At 35.6% G+C, this 24,975-nt stretch overlaps 1 protein-coding gene across 3 annotated transcripts in view; it reads right to left on the bottom strand.

Annotated features, from left to right (window-relative positions):
- Lin7a (lin-7 homolog A, crumbs cell polarity complex component) overlaps positions 1 to 24,975 on the bottom strand; it is a 129,082-nt gene that overhangs the window by 41,644 nt on the left and 62,463 nt on the right. For 2 of the 3 annotated variants that reach the window (XM_048358962.1, XM_048358970.1), the window contains 2 exons: positions 4,838 to 4,909; positions 2,333 to 2,542 (listed from right to left, as the gene is read on the bottom strand). In XM_048358962.1, coding sequence (XP_048214919.1) covers positions 2,333 to 2,542; positions 4,838 to 4,909 — 282 coding nt within the window. Of the gene's footprint in view, positions 1 to 2,332; positions 2,543 to 4,687; positions 4,763 to 4,837; positions 4,910 to 24,975 lie in introns of all 3 variants that reach the window. The other variant, XM_048358980.1, reaches the window with a different exon arrangement.

Below are 24,975 nucleotides of genomic sequence, written 5' to 3'. Positions count from 1 at the left end.
ACTCTTTGGAGGGAGAGGGAAAAGGGGGAGAAGGAGGTGGGGAAAGAATGAGGGAGGAGGTAACAAGTTGAACAAGAAATGTACTGACTGCTTTACATATGAATCTGTAACCCCTCTGTACCACACTTTGACAATAAAGAAAAAAATATTAAAAAATTAAAAAAGGTTTATCAGTCAAAGATAAAATTATAGTAAATCCACCCTTACATTAGCAGAACAAGTGAAAAATGCAAAAAAATGGTAAATATTTTAGAAGGCATAAAAGCATTTTTCATACTTTAATTTTTACAAAAGATAATAAGAATAAAAAGTAATAAGTATAACAAGCAAAATTAAGAAGTATAATAGTATATATACATATACAGAAGTAAAATAATAAATATAACGAATGACGGGGCAAATTTTGAATATACAAATGTACCATTAAAAAAAAGATTTACCTCTAAGTAAGTTAACAAAAACAAACACCACCACCACAATAGAAAAAAACAGCAAAAAACAAGCAGTACCACTGGGGTTTTAACCCTCCCTCGGCTCAATGTTCCCCCTTTTCCTAGGAAAAAAGTACATAACTAAATTACCACAGAGTAGACTCTTAACTGACATTTTGAGGAACTTTAATTTTCAATCAGTGACCCTAAAGTAAGTTGCCATTTCACCCTTTTTTGATAGGGAAACTCAGACTTAGATTATCATTTTATACCCATAATCCTCTGGATACTGAGTGGAAAATCCAGGTCCCTTTGAGTCCATTGAGCCGCTGCTCCCTACTGCTTTCCATGTTCCTCACTTGGTCATTGTAAAGAATGGGCAGTGGTGCCTACAGCACTGCAACTTGGGCTAAAGAGGGGCTCTTCAGATCTCATCATGCATACTCAATGTCAATTACCTATCAAATTGATGTTACAAGCATCTAGTGCACAATTGTACAGATACAGGTATTAGTAAGATATTTAAGTGTTTTGTATTTTTTTTCCTGCTGCTTTAACTCTGTATTTTTGTTGTTGTTGTTTCTGTGCCCAGTATATTCAGAGAATCTATAAATTCTGAATCATGGGTGACTATGTGCCATGCATATCTCATTCTCTGTATATCCCTTTACAATAAAGCCCACCTCTTGAACCCTTATTTAAAATATACTTTGAAAACAGTTATAGTTACTGAAAAGTCAGTAGAAAGCTTATCTCAAAGCATGATGACATGGGAAAAAAATAAATAAAAATAATTTCAAAATTGGAATCCATGGATGGGTGATTTCAAGTTCATTGGAGAATAACGGCATCGAAACAAATGTTCCCCAGTAGTATACAACTAGGAGCCAGATTATAAGCAAAAAACATACACATGATTAAAAAGTACATAAGAATTTTACTCTGTATTTGCCAATAAAATGATCACATCCTGAAAATACCCAATTTTGAATATTGTACTCAAAACATGAATCAATAGAGCTACCAAGAACCTAGACCTATTTTATTTACTTAACATTAAATTCTTAGAAAAATATTCAATTAGTAGAGGGGAAAACATTCATGTGGTTCTGTTCATGTTTGTAAAGTGTATCTTAGATTACTTTATGTGTGACGTAAGTGGAAGTGCTGGAGCTTCGTTTCACAGGAGGCTATCTCTGTAGTAAAATAATATGGATGCAGTAAGGTTATCATGACAAACAAATAACATTTGGATTTTTGGAAAATAATAAAGTACACATACACTTTTACTTTAAAATTCTACACATTTTAAATTACTAAAATATTTCAGGAAGCTGTAATATAGAAAGTGAATAGATAGTATAATTAAACATTTGGGGGGTTAAGTTTAGACATTTTTATTGTAGTGCAGCTACAGATAGGGCATAATTTTGGGGGGTGAATTTCCCTTGTTCCTGTATCATTATAGAAAACATCAAAATTACTCTCCAATGAAAACAAAAGCACCTATATTATGAACACTTTTTGCCCTTTTTAAAATGTGTATATTTGATTAGAGTAATTCTAAAAGGTACTTTGAAATGATGATATTCTTTTAGACATTAACTCATTTACAGTGTTCTAGGGAAAAATTCTACATGTTTGTAGAGTTTCTTGGGATTAATTCCCAAACTGCTACTGTTTGTCATACCAGAACAAGATACAATGAAATTTGGAATACAAAATTACTGCTTTTACTGGGCGTAATATCCATGAAAGTTCAGGAAGCTGGTGAGTACAAAATTATAATCTGTCCAAGGATTTCAAGACTAACTTCATAATAGCAGACATTAAAAAAATGAAATGAAAGGGAAAAGAAATGTTCTTTGGGTGAAAAATCTCTAGTTATTTTATGAACATACCACTCCATTCACAGATAGCAGCTGGTCTCCTCTTTTGAGGCCTCCGTGTCTTTCAGCCACCCCTCCAGGGATGATGCGTGAGATATAAATTGGAGAATTTTGTTCTTTTCCTCCCATCACATTAAAACCAAGGCCTTCATCAGTCTTTGGCAGTTCGACTACCCGAGGGTGGGAGTGCCCTTCACTTGCTGCAAAAGCTGCAACTGTGGCCTGAAAGAAAAGACGGTCTTTTGGTAATAAAACAAGGGAAATAAGACAAGTCATACGCAGTGTAGGGAACAACTTAGGCAACTCTGTACATTTCTACAGCACTCTGTTAAAGGAACCAATGTCTTCATTTAGATACCATCTCTGAGTCATTTCTGTGGTGAGGCCCCATCTATCTATTTCCAGCTTTCCAGAGCTTATGCAACACAATAAACATCTCCCTTATGAATCTTTCACTATTACCTTAGATAACTGCAAATGTTCCTGATCTGGGACTCCAAATAATTTCTATACATGCACACTACCTAGTATTTAAAAAAATGTTTTTACTTTAAATATTGATGATCATATTAAATGAAGATTGTATGTGGTAATTTTCCCATTTGCCCATTGATGTTCATAAGTTCTTATTCAGTAAACTGATGATCACTTTTATACACAGATTCTTATGATACATATGTAATCCTGCTATTGTAAGACCACTGGTTTAATAAACAAGACTATTGGTTTAGTAAATAAGAACATTGATTTAATAAATATAGGCTTTTAAAAAACAAAACTCAGAATGACCAAAAGAACATAAAAATTAAAATGAACCTAAGGATTCAAGGCAATTATTTCATATGTAGTAACAATATTCCATGCTATTATGGGAGACCTTTATCTGACCCAAGATTTCTTCTCTATTTTCACCTTCATATTTCAAGTACTATAATGACATAGGCAAACTGAACATATGGAAAACATCATTAAATGTTGCAAAATTTTTATTCTAAAATTAATATATTAATTTCTTTAAGTAAATTTAGGGAAATAACTTACCATTCGTTCCTGCCACCCCCCCCCCCTTTTACCCCATGGAAATGAAATAATAGCATTTGAAAAGGTTCAGTCAAGAAAAAAAATTCTGTCTGCCTCTTATTTTCCACTTGCATTAGCCTAATTTAGCCACAGTTGATTAGATGCCTACTATAAAGGGATTTACTCAACACTGTGAAAATATTGATTCTCAACTACTGTACATTCTTTATCCACACACAGCATTATCACATCAATTCAGCATTATACTACTGCCTGCATCTAGTGAGAGCTAGTGGCTGACATGGAAATAATGGCTTGTTTTAGCTACATGCATTTGCTCATGCAAACCTTGTCATCATGCATAGGGTTTAATGGCTGACATGGATGCAATGCAGACAGCCCAGAAACAACCAGAAAATATTGTGCTATTGCAACATTATGCTGCTATCCTGCTGTTCTACATGAATAAGAAATGAGAATGGCAAAACACTACATAATTCACTTTCCCCTTAATTAAACCATGTAGGGATCATTTTTCTCTGTGTCTTTACTTGAGTACAAGCAAAGCATGATGCAATGGTAATTATACCCTCTTTGTTTTTTTTTTGTCCCAGTTAGAGGAAAAAAAAAGAAACCAACTTACAAATCTACAGTGTTCAGTTACAGAATGAAAACTGAAAAATCAGGTGAGAAACCATACAACAGGTGATATAACACAAAAGAACTAGAAAGAAAATTCTGATTTGATTCACTGAATACTTACTTTGGGTATATTATTACAAGACTAAAGCTTTTCAAAAAGCAAGTCATATTCTATTGTTAATATTTCTATAAGTTGTGAGATTGGAACAGCATCAGTGATTTTAGTTTAAAACTACTATTGTTTCCTAAGAATCTATAATTCAGAAAAATCTCATGATTCTATTACTATATTATTTTCATTTGTAGAGTCTCTGTGATATCTGGATCCAAGTTTTTAAAGAGCAAAAGTGTTCATTACTACAAGAGATGACTAGTCTCACATTTAAACAAATGCTAACATTCTTCAGCAATTTACCCACTGTTCAGCTGAATGCAAGGAAAGATTGATCCTGGGTCAGAGGTATCAGGTGAGCTCTGCGCATACTTAGCTATTGTCCTTTTATCTGTGCAGATAAATTCTCATGCACTGACCAGGATACCAGTTATTTCAGATCAGAGTAATGTGCTAGAAAAACAACTATTTTGGACAGTGAACCAGTAGATTTGCTTGTGCCAAATGGACATTTAGCGAGTTTAATGAAATCATTCTCCTTTCTTAAGCTACAGAAGCAGCAGAAACGTTCAATTTTCCATTAGGAGTTTTACCTGGAAAGTAGTACTGGTTCTAGACTCTGGGCTGCCACTGATGTCTAAATTCTCTTAGTGTACACACGAGAATACCTGAAACACACACGCGCACAATCAATTACTACATCACTGGGCTCAAGTATAGTTTTAAAGTTACTCAAGCCTTACCTTTGCTGTGGCCCTTGCACGGAACTCAGGACAGCCATTAACAGTTATCGTTTCATGCATATATTGATACACCTAAAATATTCACATGAAAAAGAATGTGTAAGAATTTTATGAATAGCAAGTTGTTTATTAAAGATAATATATTTTTTTAATTTTAGGACCCAAACTCTATCATGTGAAATAGGACTGAATCAATTATAGTGATGACTTGGAATAAACATATCTTTTATGTTTGGTGGCAGTTTGGAATAAGAAAGGTAAACACATTTACTTAAAAGTTTTAATCTACCCATTTTTCAATGTTAAAAACCTACCAATATTCAAAATCTACTTTTATATTTGGTTTTAGAAAAATTGCATGGTCAGTAAAGTTAATTTTTAACCATAGTTCTAGTTTTAAAAATATTATGCATTATGTGTCTAGTTACTTCCTGAATTTGGAAATATTTTCTAAATTGATATTCACAAAAGCAAAGGTAACAATCTTTCCCTTGGCTCAAATATACAACACGTTGGAGGGTATGTTGCTATAAATGAAAAATGTCATAATTTGAACATTTATGACATAACCTACTACATGAGCCTCTTTTACTCTAGTATGAGCTGGTTGGAACATTAGTGAGGCTATTGAACATAGAAAGAAAAATGGCATCCCAGAGCAATGACAAGGAAAGGGAGAGGTAATTAAAACTACTTAATGCAGAACAACTCATCAGGTTCCAGTTCATGGTAAAAGCTAGATGAAATAAAGGGAGGAAGTAACATTTCAATCCAGAAGAATGTTGTAAAAAACATAGGTTTTGCTAACTAGTTGGACCAAAGGTACAATTCTACAATACAACTGGTTAAAGGTATGGTCTGTTTCACTGTGCTGATCCTCTTTCTGCCCATTTAGAAAATGGATCAAGAATATTTACTTATTGGGGTCATTTTCAATTAAAATTCTTCCAAAGCATCTGGATGCTAATGACATTCTTTAAACTGCAACTATATTGATTTTAGATTATGGTTTTAGACCCAACTATAGAAACCTGTGCAACCTGGTAGATAAAACTGTTTTCTTGTTGTGGCTCAGGTTTGCATTTCTAGCTGGCCCAGAGAGGGTGGGGGCAGGGAGGAGGAGAGAGTGATCAGGAGATCTTGGTTCAAAGCTAGCCTGAGCATAAAAGTATATATGACTCCTGTCACTCATTGGCTGGACATAGTGGTGTTTGCCTATCATCACCAGTGACAGGATGGCACAGCCCAGACTAGCCTAGGCAGAGAGGAAGAGCCTACTTAAAAAATATCCAAGGTGAAAAGTAAGAGGGTGTATGACTTAAGCATAAGACCCTGAGTATTACTAAAGAAAATAAAAACAAAACAAAGCACTGTTATCCTTATACTTTGAGCATCAGGATTATAAAATGTATTGATATCAAAATAAAATGCCTCATCTTAAATAGACTGAAGTAGGAAGAATGACTAGTAAAGGCTTGAAGACACATGAAGAAGATAAGTTTATATATATGCATTTATATACTTATGCATTTATACTTATTACATATGTATTTATACAGATATAAATACACACATACATATGAGTGTATGCTCATTTTAAGTAACAAAGTTGAAAATATCTACTGCATAATGTACAGAGGAAAGAGTCAATCTCACATTATTTTGCAGTATGAAAAGTGGTCTATAATTTATTTTAATAGAAAACAAAATAAGAAAACCACTATTGAATGTTTGAAGGGGCATTTCTAACTTTCAGTTAATCTAATTTTAAGCATTGAGGTCACAGGTCAGTGAAGTGAATACAAATTTTGGTTCATTCATTGGTCATCAACCATTTGCTGAATGTCTGGGACTGCTGCTGTCCTACCATTTTTTGGCTTCCTCATTTTTCAAAACCATTTGGTTGAATCTCTATTAGCAGTGATTCATCTTTCTCTGATGACATGGTTAGAAGAAAATACGTAGAATTAACTAGGCTAGAAAGGCAGGAACACTATTCAGAATTTACCTTGTAGCTCAGGCCCTTCCACTAAACAAACAGTGATATTTAGTTTCTTTGGGGTATCTGAGTGATAAGAACAGGTTTACAGTGTGTCTAAAGAATTTCCATATATCAGTGCAAATTCTCCAGGTCGTCACAGTAGCTGCCACACATATTTTCTTGGAAAGGTTTTATTTTATTTGGTACAAACAAAATTCCACAAATAAACTCTACTTATTGCTCTAATAGTCCATTACAGGGAGAAGGATTTCCTTTGCTCTGTTAATAAATTTTCATATCTGATATTTCAATCTATCTTGTCTTTTGCTGAAAGCCTTACATTAGTGCATATGGGATCTTCTCCCAACACCAACATTATTCACTTCCATTGTCATTGCCATTTGCACACCTGACCATGTCACTACTGTGCTTTTGTCCATTTGTGACCTTACAGCAACAGTCAAATACCAATAGGAGCCAATTAATGGTAGTTCACACCTAATGCTATCTAGTCAGGAAGCTATAATTTGAGGATTGTGGTTTGAAGTCAGTTACAGCAGCAAAGTCTGTGCTACTTATATCTCCATTTAACCAGCAAAAATTCAGAAGTGGAGCTGCTGTTGAAGTCATAGGGATCTAGCCTTCAGCAAAAAAGCTCAGTTCCCAGGTCCTGAGTTCAAGCCTCTACACTGTGATGAGAATCCCCTTCCATCAGACGGACAGTTACTTATGAGAGTTTAACATGGTAATCAAAGGCAAATTCAGACTTTATAACACCTATGTTAAATACTCTCTGCCTCATTGAAGTATGACAAGCCACTTCCTGCTCAGTTGCTAGCCACTTGGGCTTCTCTAGGGTTATTCTGGTTAATATTTCCACAGTAAGTGACTTATTCAATTCTTCTCAAAGATGTTGATGAGGACATCCATTTAGCGAGTAATTAGTAGATTGTCATCAACTGATAAAGATAAATGTAATTATATAAGTACCCAAGATAAAGTAAATGCCCAACAAATATCACAAATTAAGGCTAATTATTCTTAACACCTCGATTTTAATTTAAAATTAGATGGGACAAACAAGGAGCAGAGCTGTCTAGATAATTGTACAAGATCTAGAGAAGAATTTGGAAGCAAAACTTGACCTAACCGAATGTTGTTGGTCAGGTTAGGTACTTGATTTCTCTGGGGATTAATGCTCTCACTTGAAAAATGTGCATTAACATAAAACTAACTTCTAACTCTTATAAGAAGGTTGAGTAAAATAAGAATAGTTTGCCACATATGGTTAACTACTGTTGTCACTTTACTTATTAATTAATTAATTTGATGATGTCAACAGAGGGCAAATTTGTCCACCAGGAGATACTTCGCAATGTTTAGTGATATTTCTAATTGTCAAAACTTAAAACTTGAAGGTCAGGAATGCTAAATGTCCTACAGTGTACAGAGAAGCCCCCACAGCAAGGAAGTATCTGCCTACATGTCCAGGGTACTGAGGTGAAAAACCCCGCTCTAAAGAAACAAGCTAAGGCACAAAAAATGCACTCATACAGCACAGAGTAAGGAGGTCTTCTAGATACTCAGTAAATAATTATTTTAGTAAATTATAATGTTTCTGGTTTGGATTTAATGAGGACTTACTTGGGTCCCATATAATGTTAAAGGGTTTTTTTTTTGTATCTTTAAGCTTTATTTTATCACTTTTATCAAACACACATTGGAAAGCATATCAACAGTGCATCTTATTTAAGTCAGTTTACAACAAAACTGAACAAGACAATTGTGTTTACAGAAAAAAATTTCAGCAAAAAGTATGCAGTAAGTCCATTGAAACACAGTATTCATATGTTATAGATCTATAGGAAAATTGAAAATAAATGTCCTTTGCTATTCAGAAAAAAAAGTAGTAAAGACTTAATGGAAATTAGAAATTTCGGGATTTGAGAAAAGAACTTCTTGGTACTGACACACATCTATCTACATGTATAGTCCCATTTAGTTAAACAAAAATAACAACTTACAAAATAAGACATCACAAAAAACAGAGAAACAGGCTGGGATGTGGCCTAGTGGCAGGAGTGCTCGCCTCCTATACATGAAGCCCTGGGTTCAATTCCCCAGCACCACATATATAGAAAATGGCCAGAAGTGGCGCTGTGGCTCAAGTGGCAGAGTGCTAGCCTTGAGCAAAAAAAAGCCAAGGAGACAGTGCTCAGGCCCTGAGTCCAAACCCAGGACTGGAAACAAAAACAAAAACAAAACAAAAAACAACAGAGAAACACAGTGCCAAGAAATGTCAAGACCAATATGCTATTGACACAGCTGGTAGAAATGTTAGACAGCTATTCATTGTATATTTTGATATTCTTATAGTTCTGAGGTGAAGGTAAACGAACAGGAGAGAATACTCCTCATTACAAACTTTTCATTTAGGCACCTTTGATTCATGGGAATTGGAGTGACTATACATCAAGTTAGCTGAAGAACTGTCATACAGGCTCACATCCGTCAGCTACTAAAACCTTTACTTTTTCCCTTAGTCTTGCTTATGTTAAGACAGAATCAAACCACTAGTACTTTGGCAGTATGTGGGAAAACAAAAACTTGCACATGTAACAAGCCTTTCTTTAGATTTTGCATGAAGGTGCATATTTTCATTGCCGTATCTCCATTATTAGATCAATAATATATTTACATTTTATATTATGTCCCTTTAATGGGTGGTAGCTCCAAATGTACAGTTCAAGTTGTGAAACCAAAAAAGGCTTCACTCCAAATGAAAATGAAGTAGCATTTGAATGTCCATCTATGATAATAATATACTAAGATCAAATAACATCAGCCCCATAGACTTAATTATCCATCATTCCCTTTCCCCCACAATTTGAGAGCAATCTCCAGTCTTTAAGGGAATTTATGTGAAAAAGATATTACTACATAGAATGAAAATGTAGTCCTAGATAATCAGTGATTTCCAATGCTTCGATTTGGAAATAGATGATAATTTTGGACAAAGTGAGGCCCTTAAATATCTGATCATCTAAATGGAAGCTTTTCCTGGAATATTCTTTGTAGGTAAAGTTGGATAAGAAAGGCACATTAAGAAATGTCTCCAGTTCTAGCTGTTAAGTACTGTGGAAGAGGTAGAAGTCTCCCCAAGAGAATTCTAGAATCACTGGACACAAAGGCCTAAATGCCACCCACCTCCAGCATGAAGACAGTAAATGGCACTTCCTTTCATTTAGTTTTGGTTTTCTGAGAATTAGTAAGGAAGGCTCAGGACCACAGGTATATTGCATAACATAGATCTCAAATCTCTACTCATTTTGATATTTCTGGAAGTTTTTTATGTTACTATTTTAAGCAAGTTAAAATAACTGTGCAATGTACTTAATTGTCCAAAGGGAACAGAAAATTCTTTATTCCGTTTTATGGTTTCACTACTAATTATTTTGTTATATAAAAGCAGAATAATTAGTAGTGAAACCATAAAACTGAAAAATGACTCTAATTTTAAAAAATGGTGCCATTAACCTTTAATGTTGCTGCTTATTTTAATAATTGGTTTATATTTCCAATGGATTCCTCAAAGATGTGACTTTTATAAGGTTGTAGGCACTCATTTGTAGAAATAATAACTTCAAAGAGGAAAAATGAGACTACAAATAACAGAGCATTTATACAGGATCCACAGGGCAGGTGGCCAAACCACCAGGGAAACATCTCTTTCCTTCTAGTTGTCCAAAAATGAATTCCTTAAGGCAGCTGTTCCTATGCTGACCTTGTTCCACAGAGTATTGGGAAGATGTCATTTCCAACTGGAGTAGAACTATTCCAAGGGACTGGATCTTCTCTACTAGCTTATTTTGAGTGATATTCAAACAAGATTTGGCTTAAAAATATTTTTTAAAATAAAAACATTGGTCTCTTTTTGTTTTTGTTTTGAACTGGATTTGCTTTCATAGGCTATCATGAAGTCCTTGAGAGGACTCGGCAATTTTTGAAAAATACTGGTAAAGTTTGTAAGCATTTTAAAGTCAGTTTTTTATCTCATGTAGGTCTTTATGAGGAAACTGGATCACTCATTTTAGAATCACTGAGTCTTTAATGTCATTGTCACATGAGCTAATCAAATGAACACGGAAGGAAAAGTTTAACCCAATTACTAAGAACCAACTTAATTGTCTTCTTTGATTGGAATCTTATAGATAGTAAAGGTTTGTCACATATACCAATAAAATATAGAAAGCCAATATGTATATAAAAAGCCAAATTTAATTTGAATTTTGGATAAACAATGAATAAATTTCTAGTGTAAGTAGGTCCTAACTAATATTTGAGACACAGCAGTTCATAGTTAATATGTCATCATAGATGTAATAAGGTAAACTAAACACTATTATACTAGAGTTGACAATGTAGTTAAGAAGTAAACAATAGATTTTGGTGATTTAGGCAAGAAAATGAAAGATTCGGTTTTTGACGACAGAATTTTGGATAATGAATTTGACATTGGACAATGTTCTCTAAGTTCTGATCTCTGAGAGATGTCTGGTAGACAGCTGAATTTGTAGGTCTGATAGAAGAAGCACATAAACTATAAAATGCAATTTTTAAGTCACATCTTTATTTGCTGTATAAATCCATTGGGTCTGTGGTTTCACTCAGAAAAATTTAGAGTAAGAAAGTCAGATTTTAAATGTCCAACAACTGTTTGTATACATGATTCAATCTAGGTTTAGTCTTCTATTGAACCTATGAAGCCATGGCCTCTGTGTTTTGAATTTAAAAATCTCACATGTACTCATTACCAAGTGAATTATAGCCAGTTAAAAGGGGGTTAATGAAGAAATAAATTGAAGTGATTTTTAAAGTAAAAGTAATTCATATGCATTACAGGAACTGTTCACAATATTTAACCTCATAAGCAAGAAATTCAAATCATGTATAATTCCCTATCAAGGGAAATATTGTTAATTCCTTACTTGTAGCTCCTTTTATTTATTGCTTTTTAATTTTTTTATTAAAATTTTTTCTTTATTGTCAAAGTGTGGTACAGAGGGGTTATAGATTCATATGTCAGGCAGTGAGTACATTTCTTGTTCAACTTGTTATCTCCTCCCTCATTCCCTCTCCCCCCTCCCCTTTGTCCTCTCCCCTCAAGAGTTGTGCAGTTGGTTTACACCAAATGGTTTTGTAAGTATTGCTTTTGGAATGGTTTGTCTTTTTGTCCGTTGTCTTTCAATTTGATATTCACTTTCCCTTCCCCAGTTCCGATACTGGTATAAACAGTATCCAGGCTACTCAGATGAGATACGGTGGTAGCAAAGGAAAGGAATATAAGAGAAACAAAACTAAACAAAACAATCAGACAGACAAGAAAAGAAAACGAAAAGTACAGTTTCACATGGCACGTTGAAAATAACTACAACGGTGGTATAACTCTTGTTTCCATAACGTGGAGTTCATTTCACTTGGCATAATCTTATGTGATCATATGGGTGTAGCTATTGGGGTATTTTGATCTCCTGCCATGGCTAGCCTAATCATGTACTAGCTATTCCGTATGAGGGACACCATAGGGTTTATGTTTCTTTGGAACTGGGTCACTTCATTTAATATGACTTTTATGGCTTTTAAAAAAATAAATACTTTTCATTATGGTTTTTATATCCTAACTTCTATTTGGAGTTTATGTAATCTTGGTAATTATGATATCTGGATACATGTTAATACTCATTCTACTTAAAGCTCCATATTGATCCAGTTTGGAGTCATCATAATTCACTACAGCTCTTCTCTAATAAAGGCCTTTTCTGTTCTCATGTTATGTACTAAACCACAAATATCTGTGTATTTTACACATGCTACACTATCTCTTTATGACAAGTTCTTTAAAGTGCAGTATAGAAACAAAGGTATATATGTTTCCAGTGTTGAGAAGGACTTGGCACACATACCAAATCCAGCCCAATACATGCTAATGATTAACTGACTGACTTAAAAGCAATCCATACACCCCAGAGAGAGACAATTTACAGCCAAATGTCTACAACTAGGTAAGTGAATTAATTGCAGTCTATCTCTATAATGGATTATTGCCCAACAATATAAAATGAATGACTTATTAATTCATGTAACAATATACATGGACCGAAACTATTTCTACTGAAAGAAGCCAGATGAAACAGATATGCTAAATAATGTTATGTATGTTTAGTTTTGCAGTTTTTTCTTTTTGGTATAATGTAGTGATTGGTTCACTGATAATTGTATACTGCTCTATCTACTGTCCTGAAATGACAAGGAGAAAATAAAGAAATGTTAGAATATAGTTGTTGTATGTTTTGAATAATGCATAATATGGAAATAAATCTATTTCAATAAATTCATCAATGAAGGAATGGATGTATGATATGCCATTAAAATTGTAAAAAAAATCTCTCCAATTCTCAGTCTACATTAGTACTAAGATCTCTGGGATTTTCATTTTAGCAACAGAATGGTTGGAACAGCATCATCACCAGACCGCAGTTGAATTGCCCAGTGGCTGACTGTTCTTTCCTGATGGGATTTGCTTTCCTGTCCTGAAAAGGAAGTCTTTAGAAATCTTCCAGTCCATTCAGACTTGTGAATGGTCCACTTTAATCTCTCAATAATGTCAGCAGGAATTGAATCCTTCCCAAACCAGAACAACTGGCTAAATTATAAATGTCTTTGGATTTGAATGAACTCATTTGCTTATTCTTCACAAACATCATACATATGTCATCCTCTGAGAAAACAGGGTCAGGACATAGACTTTGGGGATCACAGAGGAAGATAGCATCCTTCTTTCCTAATGAGAGATGAAGAGATTGCCAGAGTTTCTAAGCCTCATCCTATTACAAGTCCTTTTGATACACATCAGCAGCTTCACTTAGGACACTGCAGTCTGCTCTACTGCCTCCTTTAGTAGACCATTGAGTGTGGAAATGAAGATGTTGCTGTGTGTGCCCCAAGTGTCTGTGAAGTGCCCTTTATACCAGCTGACCTTGAGAGCAGAGTCCTCTACCGTAGCCTACAAACTAGTTCAGGCACTCGAATTCAGAGAATCATTTCTGTACCTGGCTGGCACCCTATGAGTCATATTAAACATTTTTCTATCTTGAGTGGTTACTGATATTTGTACATCTAGAGTTTGTTTCTTTAGGATTTAGATGAACTCATGGAACTGTCGAGCTTGTTCTTTTGATAAGAAGTTGCTTCTATAAATCGTCTAATGGGATGACATGGAGGTTGACATGCCATCGGATATCATTGCTTTGCTGTACTGCTGTCTCCTTGTCTTTAGCTGGTGAGCCTTTACCTGGTGAGTCCCCCAAGGGCACTTGTCATCAGTTGCAGAGGGTGACACCCACAGAAGCCCCATTTATAGTCTGCAGTCAATGGAAATTTAGTGAGCAACAAACATCTCTTGGAAGCTCATAGAATACTATTCAGTTTTGTTGCTCAGAAAGCAAGATATAACTCCACAGTACCTACTAGTCCCTGGAAGTTCCCTGTTGTAAACTCAAGACATTTTTAACTTATTATTTTAATATAGTGGAGATAGTAAGCATCTCTGATATTCACTTCATCTTATATTCCCTCTGTGTTGTGATTGGGTTATATTGGAGATTTAAAATGGATCTCTTTTGCTTATCAGATGGAAATTCTTTGCATAAGGGCAAACTGATATAACACTTGTTCTGAAAAGGTCTTCCTTTTCAATTTTTTTTCTTCTGACAGTCTCAGGCACGCTAGTCAATTGCTCTAAAAGTACACTATAACTTCAGCCCTTAAAATATTTCTTTGAGAGAACAGCAGCAACACATTAATTATATATGGAAATATGACCGGAATGTTTTTGCAAAAACCACAACTACATTTTTTCAGTGTTCACTTTTTTCTAATAAAAGGTTTATTAAAACACTATTTATACAGATTTTTCATGACTTCCCCCTACTACATTCAAATCTCAGAAGACAGGTGAAAGTCATAAGTTTAAGGGTGAAATACTTGTAGTAACTGCAATTGCTTCTGTGTTGAGACCAAATCAGGTGACCTAGACATAAAGTTCAGGATGATAAGGTAAATCAATTCCCAGTCAATTTGCATGTGTTGACCTCACAGCATTTATTGCATAATTTTTTTAAATAAAAATTGCTTCCATATCAAGAACACAACAAAAATAATGTGGGGAAAATAATGTCTGTTTATATTTGCCAAGTGAGAATGAAGACATTTGAAATCTTTGTTTGGAGAAAATGATTTTTTTATTTGCCAGGAAGTAGGCATGTATTTTCATTAGACACATTGTTCAAAAATCTCCACAAAGTAAAACATCTGCATCATTATCACTGCTGTCAGAAAAATTCTACAGAATGCAAAGCAGTGAATGCACTTTTTCCCAGGCAGCAGAAATGTCAGCTCTTTCAAAAGCACCCACCTGAACCCAAAACAAACTTCATTTAACTTTTGGAAGTGATATGCCAGGTTTAATTATAGTATGGAAGAAGAAAGTCACCAAAAAAAAAAAAGACACCTCACAACATTTTCATGTGAATAATATTTTATAAGGAATTTTTCTCTCCAAAGGAAAAAGTAGGCCAGTTTTATCAATGTGAAAGATGATTTGAATCAGAATGTATTATTAACCTGCCTTTGGGGATGAGAAAAACCTTGCCTTTGTGTTTCCATATCCTTCAAATTAAGTTATATAAAAATCTGAGTTTGTTTGGAAAATGTGGAAGGGGGAGAAGATCTGAGAAAGTTTTAATTAGGTTGAAGTGCTTCATTAGTACCTACCTTCAATCAGATAAATGCTAGCAGTTCAGATGGTGGCACAGATTCTCCCTGACACTCATTATTCCTGTCACATGGCCCATTTATTTCCATCTGAAATAATGATCAGCATCACTCAGTATTTAAGAAAAACAACCTTTCAATCCTGTACCTGTTACAAAGTCTATAGCTTCTTCTGTGTACATGCATTTTTAGTCTTGTACTCAAAAGAATAAGATTGGCTACTACAAAATTACTTATTTAAAAAATTAAGAAAATTCTTCATTGATAGGACCTGGAAGTGCAAAGCCCAGAAATCTCTCAGTCTACCATGTTTGATTTTCTGGATCAAGTGGCCTATGGTGTATTTGATGACACTTAATGATGACTTGAAACATAACTATTCCACCGTGACTAATATTACTTACAGAGGGAAGGAAATTAAGGCCTGAGTCTAATAATTGAGCAAGGGAGAAGATAGATAGAGTCAAAAAGAGAGAAGAGACCTTGAGATCTTTCCAGAAACTGAAGTTTTCTCTCACTAGCTGTCAACTTAGACCATGGTGTATGTGGCATGGTCACAAACACAGCCAGAGTGATTTATGTTGCCAAAAATATCTACTGTAGGATTCACAGTGATACTGAGATTTTCAATAGGGCAATAGTATTTTATGAATGTGAGGAGGAAGAGGCAGCTAGACTGAAATAAGAAAGACTGAAAAGTTATTTCTATGTGATGCTTACTGGGAGACAATGGTGAGACATCTTCCTTAAAGTGAGAGGAAGTTGGATGGACGTAAGTTCTGCCAGGATTCACATTGTGTGTCAAGTTTGCGTCTGTGTGGCTCTATGTAAATCAATGTAGCTATGGATCATTTTTTAGATGGTTTCCATATGTTAACTTGAGTACCAGGCAAGGGGATAGAATATTAGAGAACTCTAAAATATAATTCAAAAGACAAAAATGATTGTATGTAATATAGTGTGTGGGGGGGGATTTACGAGAAATGAAAAGAATAACTCACCTTTCTTTCTCAAAATTAGATATAGTAGAACCAATATTTATTTCTATTATGCACTCATATGCTTCAAAGACCAAATTTAATAAAGATGAAATAAGTCTCTCATTTTCAATCATTTTACATAAATGAACCTACAGGTTTTTCAAGAGATACAAAGCTTTCTAAAAGGAAATAATCAGTGAAACTACTCTGTGAACACTAATAGGTCCTTGATTACATTTGAATATGGTTCATTTTGACTGCTAAATAACTGACTTAGGAGTCCCTCTCAAAAACTGTGAAGTTATCTCCTTTTTTCTTTTTTAAATTATAGCTACTTACTATCATCTCTGTCTTCTTGTCCAGCCAACAATGTTTTTCAGTTTCTAGGCTTTCTTTTAAATGTTGTTTGTTTTTGTTACTATGAAATCAGAAATCAAAAGATACAATCCTAATGGCTCAAGCCAGATGGTCCCCCAATGTTATGGCACCGTGGAGTCACTTGGAGAATCTTTAAAATACGGTGACACCTGGCCAGCACCCACAGCTTCTAAGCAAACTGCAATAGGGTGAGAGTTGAGTGTGGAACTTTCATACATGCTCTCCAGATTTTCTAATGGGGAGCAAAATTTGAGAATCATTGGCTCAAACACAAGAAATGTTAAGATCGGGTGAAATTGACATGAAGTTTAGGTTACTCACTTGCCATCAAAATCCCAGGGGCTTATTCCAATGGAATTCTTAGTATGTTGTCTTTATTTTTGGAGATATTTTCTCATAATTCTCTAAAGGCTGCTGCAGTTCCAACAAACACATCTAGATCAAACATCTTTGTTATTGTTATTTTTGTTTCTTTTGCCAGTCGTGGGGCTTGATCTCAGGGCCTGGGTGTGGTCCCTGAGCTTCTTTTACTCAAGAATAGTTTTCTACCACTTGCCCACCACTTTCAAGCTTTTCTGAGTAGTTTATGGTATATAAATGTATCACAGACTTTCCTCCCTGGGCAGGCTTCAAACTGCGGTCCTCAGGTCTCAGCCTCCTGAGTAGCTATGATTTCAGACATGAGCCACCAGTGACCATCTTATCTTTGTTTTTCTTTTAAAAGCTATGATTCCATTCTTCAAAACCCATCCTCCCCACTCATGTTGGGTTTTCTGGATCAGGACTGTACGTGTGCTCCAGGCCTTAATACTTACAAGAGGAAGGAGACCAAGACACCTAGCTGAGATTAAACCATCCTATAAACCCTCATCACTGAGGGCAGGGGGTCTTTTTCAAGGCACACTGGGGAATGGTTAAGAGGTGGCTCAGGCATCTCACTGAATCAAATACCTGCCACTTACAGAGCAGGAGATAACTAGTTTAAAATATGGTGCAGCTGCAATATTCTGTTTTCCATATTATTTCCCACAACCTGATAGCCTTTTGGATAGGTTTCCTGTTATGTGAGATCTAGGTGGATTTTCTTTTTTCACTCTGCTCTTAACATGAAGACCGTGACTGAAAATATGGCAAAATCATGAAGATGTCAGGCCTCCGGAACATCAACTGGGAACAAATGTAATGCCCAAGTGTGTTTCTACAGGTGGTAAGATCTTCTAGAAAAGTGAATTGCTTTACCCGTCTTTTAAATCATTTTGTTGTGTAAGAGCTCAATGTCAGTAAAAATCAATTCTTTCCCATTTGCTAGTATTTGCAGCAATCTCCTTCATACCAGGGAATGTGTGAAGACAAATTCCACTGCGAATGTTATACATTGCCATTTTCATTTAGGTATACTGTGAGTTTATAGTCTCCATGAAAATATTTGTCTCTGAAGTATTACTATACTTCTACCAAAGAAAACCTGCTGAAAACAGTGGTTTTCAGCATCTTGTGGTGAAATAATGGATTGCTAGCAACTTGACGGAAACTTGGTAGCAGTTCTCTTTTTTCTGGTAGTGTTTAAATTGCTTCATATATATATATACATATATAAATGAGGCAATATGTATACACATATATAACACTTTGTAGGAAGAAAATTAAGCATTACACACATATACACACATGTGATCATGTATATGTGTGTGTGCGTGTGTGTATGTATTTCCATATGCCTAGTACCTAGGAAATCATTCACAAACTTCTTTGAATATGTCAGTGTTTACACAGCCAAACAGAAGGTCATTTGTGCTAAGAGACAAAAATAATACCAGAGTTTAGCCTTTCCACACCCTTACGTTTTTCATGTTTTTCTGATATAATTTAGGTCAGAATTTTCAGGAAAAAATTAATTCACCCATCAAGAAGTGGCAAGTATCTCATTGAATTGTCACTAGCCAGAGAGATCAAAGACCCTTTCTGAGCAGCTGCTCAGCCCCAGCTTTCATTAGCGAACTTGAAGATGCACTGCCTTCTGGATAAGACCACAAGTTTGTACCTGTTTCTGGGCTGGTTTCTCAGATGAGCTCCTGTCACACATGATTATTATCAGGGAGCACACCCTCAGGGAAATCTTAGACCAGAGACTGTTCTTTACTGCCAAAAGGCAGACTCGTTTCATCTCAATGACTCTGCACCTGACGCTTAAGGAAGATGGATAAAAATGTTCTACCCAAACTAAGCAATGACACAAATGCCAACAACGAGCTGGAAAATGAAGCAGAAGGTAAAGCTGAGCTGGGCTGAATATTACTTAGGTGGGAGAACATAACTGGGAAACAGCAATTTAAGCCAAATTATCCACATACATACATATTATATATAATTGTCTACATATATACATATATATGCAAATAGTTCAGGAGATCAGTGAATAGAATCTTCTTCTGTAGCTCAAGTAAAGGCTCTGTAGTAACTTATTTGGATTTCTGTTGACACATAAATGGAGCCTTTCCTTCTGCCTTATAGGATTATTAGTAGAGGTTTATCTGTGGAGCTGAACATGTTTATTTCCTTCTAAGCAATTCCAGTTTCTTTCTGCATGTCTAAGGGTAAATTCATCTTTAGGCAGAAGGCATGGTATTCATTTGAATACCATGAAAGAGGCTTAACACAATGGAAGAAGCCCAGACCCTGAAAGGTGCAAGGTTTTGGCAGAAAATTATGGATCTTCCCATCGCTTCATTTATTTTTAAGTCACAAATTAGGAGTTTTAAGATTAGACACACCCTTAGTTTAAGAAAACTGTTGGGAATCATTTCAATAAGTGCCATATTATGGAGACAGATGCTGGTGGCTATTCAGGAGGGTGAGATCTGTGGATCATGGTTCAAAAGTCACTCCATGCAGAAAAGTCTGTGAGACTCTTATCTCCATTTAATCACCAAAAATCCAGAAGTAGAGTTGTGACTCAAGTAGTAGAGTACTAGTCTTGAGCAAAAGCGGCTCAGGTACAGAATCCAGGCCCTTAGTTCAAACCATAGGAATGACACACACACACACACACACACACACATACACACACACACACACACACACACAAAACTATATTTTTGGAAATTGTTAGAAGTAGATGGCTATACAGCATGGAAATGGCAAAAGAATCATTTTAATTGAAATTAGCCAAATATTAAATATTCTCTCATATGTGGAATTCTAGATTTGAAAGTAAAATAACCAGGATCTTAAAGGGGTAATGGCAGAGGGGAGAGACAGGGAAGGCTGAAAGGAGAGGGTGATGGGAGAAATATAATCAAAGTATTTAATGTGCATGTAGAAAAATAGACTGATAAAGTTCCAATGACTCACCATCATAACCCTCGCTGCTCAGTAGGCTAAGATCTGAAAATTAGGTTTCTAACCCAACCTGGGTGAACAACAGACTTTTATATTTAATTAAATAGCAAAAGGCCAGACTTGGAGGTGTGTCTCAAGCAACTAAGTATCAGCTTTGTGGAAAAATGCTAAGCAAAGCAAGAACATGAGTTCAAGCCCCAGAACAGGCGTGTGTGTGTGTGTGTGTGTGTGTGTGTGTGTGTGTGTGTGTAATTTATTTATTTTATAAATTGTATTATATAATGTAACAAAGCACCTTCATCAATTAATATAAGCTACTATAAATAAAACTACAAAAATAAACTGAAATAATTATACAGCTAATAAGAGCCAACTCAATTGTCTAACCTTTCTTTGATTTGTAGCCTTTCTGGGTCTTTGTTAAGAAAGTTCCCTCCTGTGCCAAAGAGCCCAAGAGTTTCTCCTACTCCTTAGATTAGTGTTTTCATGGAGTCTGTTTTGATTTCTAGGTCTTTGATCCATTTGGACTTGATTTTGGTGCAGGGTGATATATAAGGATCTAATTTTAGTTTGTTGCATGTGTTGAACCAGCTTTGCCAGCACCATTTGTTAGAGGCTATCTTTCTTCCAGACTGTTGTTTTAGCTCCTTTATCAAAGATTAAGTAGGCGTAGTTCTGTGGGTTCATTTCTGGGTCTTCAATTCTGTTCCACTGGTCTTCAGGCCTGTTCTGGTGCCAATACCAAGCTGTTTTTATTACTATAGCTTTATAAATACAGCTTGAAGTTGGGTATTGTAATTCCTCCAGCACTGTTCTTTCTGCTTAGGATTGTTTTTGCTATTCTAGGTCTTTTATTGTTCCATATGAATTTCTGGATTGCTTCCTCTATTTCATTAAAGAATGGTGTTGGGATATTAATGGGTATTGCATTGAATTTGTAGATAGCCTTTGGCAATATTGCCATTTTGATTATATTAATCCTCCCAATCCAGGAGCATGGGAGGTTTTTCCATTTCCTTAGTTCACCTTAATTTCATTTTTCATGTTTTTAAAGTTCTCATAGAGGACTTTCACTTCTTTGATTAAGGTTATTCCTAGGTACTTTATGTTTTTTGAGGCTATTGCAAAAGGAATTGTTTTCCTGATTTCAGCCTCGGTCTTTGGGTCATTAGCATAGAGAAAGGCCGTTGATTTTTGAGGGTTTATTTTATATCCTGCAACTTTGCCAAAGTTTTGTTTGGATCAGCTCTAGTAGCTTGGGGGTAGAGTCTATAGGGTTCTTTAGGTATATGATCATGTCATCTGCAAAGAGAGAAAGTTTAACTACATCTTTTCCTCTTTGGATTCCCTTTATATTTTCTTCTTGCCTAATTGCTCTGGCTAGGAATTCTAGTACTATGTTGAAGAGCAGGGGAGAGAGTGGACATCCCTGTCTTGTTCCTGATTTTAAAGGGAATGGCTTTAGTTTTTCACCATTTAGAGTTATGCTTGCTGTTGGTTTGTCTTAAACTGCCTTGATTATATTCAGGAATGTTCCCTGGAATCCCAATTTTTCCAGGGCTTTTAGCATAAATGGGTGCTAGATTTTATCAAACGCTTTCTCAGCAATGAGTGATATAACCATGTGGTTCTTTCCCTTGCTCTGGTTGATGTGGTGAATTGCATTAATTGACTTGCATATATTGAACCAACTTTGCACCCCTGGGATGAATCCAGTTTGATTGTGGTGTATGATTTTTTGACATAGCTTGCAAGATAAACAGAAAGCCCACAGATTGGGAGAAGATCTTTACTGGCATTCAACGGACAAAGGCCTTATGTCAAAAATATATACAGAACTAAAAAAATTACCTTTCTCCAAAACAAAACTGCAAAGAACCAATAGGCCCCTCATCAAGTGGGCTAGAGACTTAAAAAGAGACTTCTCTGATGAGGAAATGAGAATGGCCAAGAGACATATGAAAAAGTGCTCTACATCACTGGCCATAAGAGAAATGCAAATCAATACAACATTGAGATTCCACCTAACCCCAGTAAGAATGTCCTTTATCAAGAAAACTAACAATAATAAATGTTGGAGGGGATGTGGCCAAAAGGGAACCCTACTCCATTGTTGGTGGGAATGTAAACTGGTTCAGCCACTCTGGCAAGCAGTATGGAGATTCCTCAGAAGGCTAAATATAGAGCTCCCCTATGACCCAGCAGCCCCACTTTTGGGTATCTATCCAAAAGACCACAAACATAATCACACTAAAGCCACGAGCACAACAATGTTCATCACAGCACAATTTGTCATAGCTAGAATGTGGAACCAACCCAGATGCGCCTCAGTAGAAGAATGGATCAGGAAAATGTGGTACATATACACAATGGAATTTTATGCCTCTATCAGAAACAATGGCATTGCCCCATTTGTAAGGAAATGGAAGGACCTGGAAAAAGTTATACTAAGTGAAGTGAGCCAGACCCAAAGAAACATGGACTCTATGGTCTCCCTAATAGGGAATAATTAGCACAGGTTTAGGCAAGTCACAGCAGAGGATCACAGGAGCCCAATTGCTATACCCTTACGAACACATAAGATAATACTAAGGAAAATGAACTCCATGTTATGGAAATGATTGCTGTAACAACTTTCAACGTGCCATATGTAATTGTAGCCTCTATTATTGATGATCTTCTTGTATCACCTTCCTGTGGTTGTACCTATACTTTCACTGTATCTTATCTGAGTATATTGGAAACCGAGTATACTGGTATTAGAACTAGGAAATTGTAAGGGAATACCAAAATCGAGAGACACAGGGTAAAAAACGACAAACAACTACAAAAGCAGTACTTACAAAACTGTTTGGTGTAAATGAACTGAACAACTCATGGGGGAGGGCAGGGAAAGGGGGAGGGGGTAGGGGGAATGAGGGATGAGGTAACAAACAGTACAAGAAATATATCCAATGTCTAATGTATGAAACTGTAACCTCTCTGTAATTCAGTTTGATTATATATATATATATATATGAGCCAACTCAATTATTCCAAGGTGCTATGTATATGTATGCATATATATATATATGTATGTATGTATATGTCAAGGCCCTACTTTGTCCAGAATTCATCTGGCAATTTTTCATATAACCCAATAATGCAAAACCTGAACTAATTATAGAATCAGGTGCTGTCAGCAAATATTTCACTTAAACTTTGGAGTTTATGGAGATAAAGTTAACCAGGTAATGGAAAAGATAAGACACAGTATGGTATGAGGGAAGTTAAAATATATGCTATCTATCTTTGTCTGAGGAAGCTTGCTGATTACAAGTTGCAATCTGCTAACTCCTAGTTGTTAGCAGATTCTCTGCAGTACCTCAACTTAAATGGTATTTCTCTTCTGCAATAAATGTACAAAATGCAAAGTAAGCATGGGAAATCCAATCCACATTTAGCAAAATCGGCACCTTTGTGCAAGTTAGACAAAGCTGGTCCTCCCTAGCTATCTGCCAAGAAATGATACTAATAAATATGCAAATCTAGGATGGCTACAAAAATGAACCATTCTGGATGTGTGCGGTGGAAAAATCTTCCTTGGTCCCCCCTGAAGAGTTACAGAAGTATCACTAACAAAATGACACCCTCTCTCTTCAATAAAAAAAACAGTCGATTTTCTCAGCATATGTGATCAGAAATGATGCTGTATTCACAGTGAGAGAATGCTGCACAGAGGGCATAGGACCAGTAGCTGCTGTAAAATGAACGCAAGTAGGCAGCAGGGGAAGCATGGGGAGCTAGAAATTGTTCCAAAGATGCACTGACTTACGAGTATGCACTACGTGCTTGGCAACATTTATGGTTTAGTTGGGGACTGCTAAAAAAGATCAACTTTCTTGTAACTAAAGAGTACAACACAAGAGGAAAACTTCTTTAGCTGACTAAGGCCACGCTATGGGCCTGAGTCATGGGCATCCACCTCCAGTTGCTAGATGGAAACAAAAAAGATAGTATTTCTTTGCATAGAAAAATAGTTCATTGCATTAAACTAGGTGTATCCTCCTTCACAATCTTGTGGTTTGGCTTTTCTTTCGCCCTTGCCAGTAGTATGAGGTGTTTGCATAATTTGGACAAGAAAGAAACATTGTAAGTTATTATTTGAGTGCCATAAAGTAAATGTAAATTCTTCTATAAATGGAAAATACATTCATGTAGAAATGATGTAAGGTCCAAAGACAACATCAGCTACACTTTTGAAGGAACTAATGTCAGAGGCAAAATTAAGGAGTGTCAGGCTAATAGTAAGGCACAGGGAAACATTGCATTCAGCTGTCTTCCCTCTTCCAGTCTGATGAAAACAGAGAGGGTGAGAGGAGGGAAGACAGAGAAAAAAGTAGTTTTATAACTCAGGTCAAAGATTAGTCAATGGTAACAGTAGGAAATATGAATTTTCCCTTGGACTTAGTATACAGAATATAACCAATTTATTTATCAATAAATCGTTATGTTAAACAGAAATTACACACATTGTAGTATCTAAAGTAATCTAAAATGTTATTTCTTTCCCAGGAAAGTAAAATCAACAAGCTTAGTTTCAGAGCAACTGCTTCTAACTTCCATTAATTGGGAAGAAACCCTCTGAA

The sequence above is a fragment of the Perognathus longimembris genome, chromosome 1 (assembly GCF_023159225.1).
Source record: "Perognathus longimembris pacificus isolate PPM17 chromosome 1, ASM2315922v1, whole genome shotgun sequence".
Classification (NCBI taxonomy): Eukaryota; Metazoa; Chordata; class Mammalia; order Rodentia; family Heteromyidae; genus Perognathus; species Perognathus longimembris.
This window is presented reverse-complemented; position numbering and strand designations above follow the sequence as displayed.